Raw genomic sequence first — 3,247 nt, 5'->3', positions numbered from 1 at the left:
CGCTGTTCCCACAGCTTGAGGCCCCCCACAGGAGGGAGGGAGGGGTGTCGGTGTGGCCGCCACAGCCTCCTCAGGAGAGCTGTTCCTCTCAGCAGCCGGTCTTCCCAGTGCCCTTCGGTGGGACCCTGTGGCCCTGAGGTACCCTGGCACCCCCACGACACCCTCTCTGAGAAGTACGGGGTAAAAAGACACACCGAAATGTGCAGTCACCTCTTCTGGGGCCTTCGGCAGGCAGGGGGATCACCTGTCGTAAGGCAGATCTTGATGGGGAACTGATTTTGGCAGGTATGAAGCATCAGGACCCAGGGATGTATAAAGGATCTGCATATTCTGGCTACCCTTTCCTCATGCTCTCAGACCCGTATCTGCCGAATGGATCTATGTCACCTCTGGTGAGTTTGTCCTCTCCTCACGGAGAAGTTTTGGGGCCTCTTTCGCTGCTGAGATACGTTGCAGGCATCATGCAGGCACCTACATGTGCTTTTCTTTCCGGACAGATTGTAGCTGGTTTTGCAAAATGCCTGGGCACTGCTCTGTCCAAGCCAAAGGGAGGAATGGGAATGGGGAAGGATGCTCTGCAGCAAATGCCTGTGTTGCTCCAAATTTGCTGGATGAGCTTCTTTTCCCATCTCCCCATCTTCTAGGTTTACCTTCACTCCTCCCGTAGTCAGGCCCTAATGTGTAATGTAAGAGTGGCCCTTCCTTCTGCCAGGTCACGGGCTTCAGAGGTGAGCAGCTTCTAGTGTTTGTGTTCAGGGATATGTCCCACAGCTTCACTTTAGTTTGACATTACCTGCTTGTAAAATGGACAGGTTTTGACCTGCTGTCAGTTGAGGTTGTGTTGTGAATGATGGCCCAGAAAGTGGGTCTTGTGCTTCTAAAATGGCAAAGAGGTTTTTTAGGAAAAGGTTTAATGCTTCTGTAGGATAATGCCAGGTGTCTACACCCTGTGAAGTTTTTTTCCCCCCTCGGGTTCAATCAGCTTTAGTCGTTACGTATATTCTACTGTTTACAAGTGTTGCTATCTGAATAATTCAACTTGAGGCTTCTTTACAAAAGCTGCCTTTTCCCATTGCCATTTCTGTCACAACTTCAGAAAATACTGTCGCGACATTGCAGCAGGTAGTGCTGGTGTTGCCCCAGGGGAGCCGGCCTTGCTGCGTCAATTTCAGATATTATTGTGCTTTTGCAGTCGGTAAATGACAAGGTCATTCGGTTTATTTCAGTTTTAGCTTTTAACCTTCAAGGGGATAAGGTTTGAAAGGATGTATAACACTGTCCTTCATTTCAGTCATTTCTATAGTAGAAGAGAAGTAGGATGTTAAACTGACCTTATGAAAAACTGATGGATTGTGGGGTCTGATACTCAGGTTAAAGTGGGATGACATTTTGTTCACGGGAATCACTGCTGTGTCCTCCCATCTGACCCTGGGTGGCAGGAGACAGGTCTCCCCATGGGCTTGCTCGTACCCCAGCACAGCCCTTCTTGCGGGGGGTGATTTCTTTGGTGGTCATAGCTGCTGAAGTTGGTTGGTGGATACTGAGGATCTGTCCCTAAATTTTGAAGTCTTCCTTCAGTTTACTGCAAGAAAATATGTGTTTGCAAGGCAGGACCAATGTTGTTGTAATCTAAATAAGCATTTCTTGTGCTGCTTCGCGCCTTGTGTCCCTTCCTCCAGGTACCAGTTATCCATCCCCCTCATCCCCCTGCAGTGTGAAGCGTCTCTCTCCCTGATCTATTTTAAATAATTATATTAAATTTGCTTTTTAAAAATGTTTGTAGTTTGTATGGAATCTGAGAAACTTTGGAGTTAACTTTAGCCCAGCAACTATTTGCTGTAGTAGAATATTTCTTTCAATCTTAAACCCTTACTAGATGTGCCACAAAGCACAACAGCCTATTTATTAGCAATTAAGCTAAAAAGTAGCTTGTGGTTTGTGAATCGCCTTTCCCCTTGATAATATAATAAAAACCCAAGAGGTTATTGTTGGAGCAACAGACAGGAGTAAATAGGGTGTGCACAACTTGAAGGGGAGAAAACTGAGTGTCAGGGAAGGAATGATCCCATCCCCTGGAGAGCCCCAGAAATCCTCCGCTGCCTCAGCCAGCTTTACTTGGGTCTGTTCGGGTCCTGGGGTGGTGGTTTGTGCTGCGTGACTTAAAAGCCTGATTTGAGGTTTTCAGCTAGAAGATCTGTTACCTCACAGAGATGGGAAGATTTCTTCCTCAGATAGAGGCTGGGCTTTTGGTTTTTCGCGTCTTTCTGGGAAATTCTGTCTTGTGTTTATATTGTCTGTGCAAAGGTTATCACAGTAAGTTATGTATTGCTCTCATATAGATTTATTGCCACTCTGTGTATTATATAAAGTGTGGGCTATAAACTGGTGGCTGCTTCCAATAATTGAGGAGGTCAGATCTGTGACCAAAGATTGCAGATACTTAACCATCCATAAAAGTGTGTTTAATTAACAGTTTAACACAAGCAGAGTCAGGGAGGAGGGCTGTGTGAGTGAATGGGATTACATATCACAGTCATGCGTGTACTTGATAATGGAGATTGTATTTTGGTTAATGGGCCTTTCCGGAAATGGTTGATTGCAGCTGGCATGAATTTCAGAATCTTTAAAAAAAAAAAAATTAAAAATCAAAATTAAAAAAATTTGACCCAGGAGTACTTTGGTGAACTGTCGGGGTTTTACATTTCGGTGATTGAAAGATACAGTACGGCTCCCTGAAAGGTGAAGAGCAGCCAGCACTGGGGTTGTGGGTTGAACCCCCACCCTGTGACATAGTGTAAAACCACATTTTATTTTTTTTTCTGTGGGCTCCCTCCGAGCCCCACCAGGTTGCTGCGAGGGGGGCTGCAGCAGCCCGGGGCGCCTGCCAGGGTGGGTGTGTCGCTACCGGCATTTACCAGAGCGCTGATTTCCTTTTTTCTTTCTAATTTTCTCAGCAGCATCCCTTTTGTTTTGTTTCCCTCAAGGTGGTTGTAGCCCACTAACTGTTACACTGCTCACCCCAGCATCCTGCTAGGCTGCCCACATCTCCCCAACCAAAATTGTCTCTTTTTTACCAAAACACACCCACTTGGGTTATTTACATGCTCTGATGTCGCTCCAGAGCGATGCACTGAATGTGTCTGGGTACCTGACATCAGCAGCAACACCAAGCCCAGCTGATGTCCCCAGCCAGCAGCAGGATGGGGCACATTCTCCCCGACACTGAGCAGGACCTGGAGGTTCAGGT

General features: G+C 46.7%; 1 protein-coding gene across 1 annotated transcript in view; it reads left to right on the top strand.

Annotated features, from left to right (window-relative positions):
• Positions 1 to 287: 287 nt before the first annotated feature.
• Positions 288 to 3,247, top strand: part of TCF7 (transcription factor 7 (T-cell specific, HMG-box)) — a 70,729-nt gene continuing 67,769 nt past the window's right edge. Inside the window, exon 1 of the mRNA XM_009995511.1 lies at positions 288 to 392. Within this exon, the coding sequence (XP_009993813.1) occupies positions 288 to 392 (105 nt within the window). The remainder of the gene's footprint in view (positions 393 to 3,247) is intronic.

This window comes from Chaetura pelagica, unplaced genomic scaffold (genome assembly GCF_000747805.2).
Source record: "Chaetura pelagica isolate M959 unplaced genomic scaffold, ChaPel_1.0 scaffold420, whole genome shotgun sequence".
NCBI lineage: Eukaryota > Metazoa > Chordata > Aves > Apodiformes > Apodidae > Chaetura > Chaetura pelagica.
The sequence above is the reverse complement of the archived record's forward strand: the minus strand, read 5'-3'. Positions and strand labels throughout refer to the sequence as shown.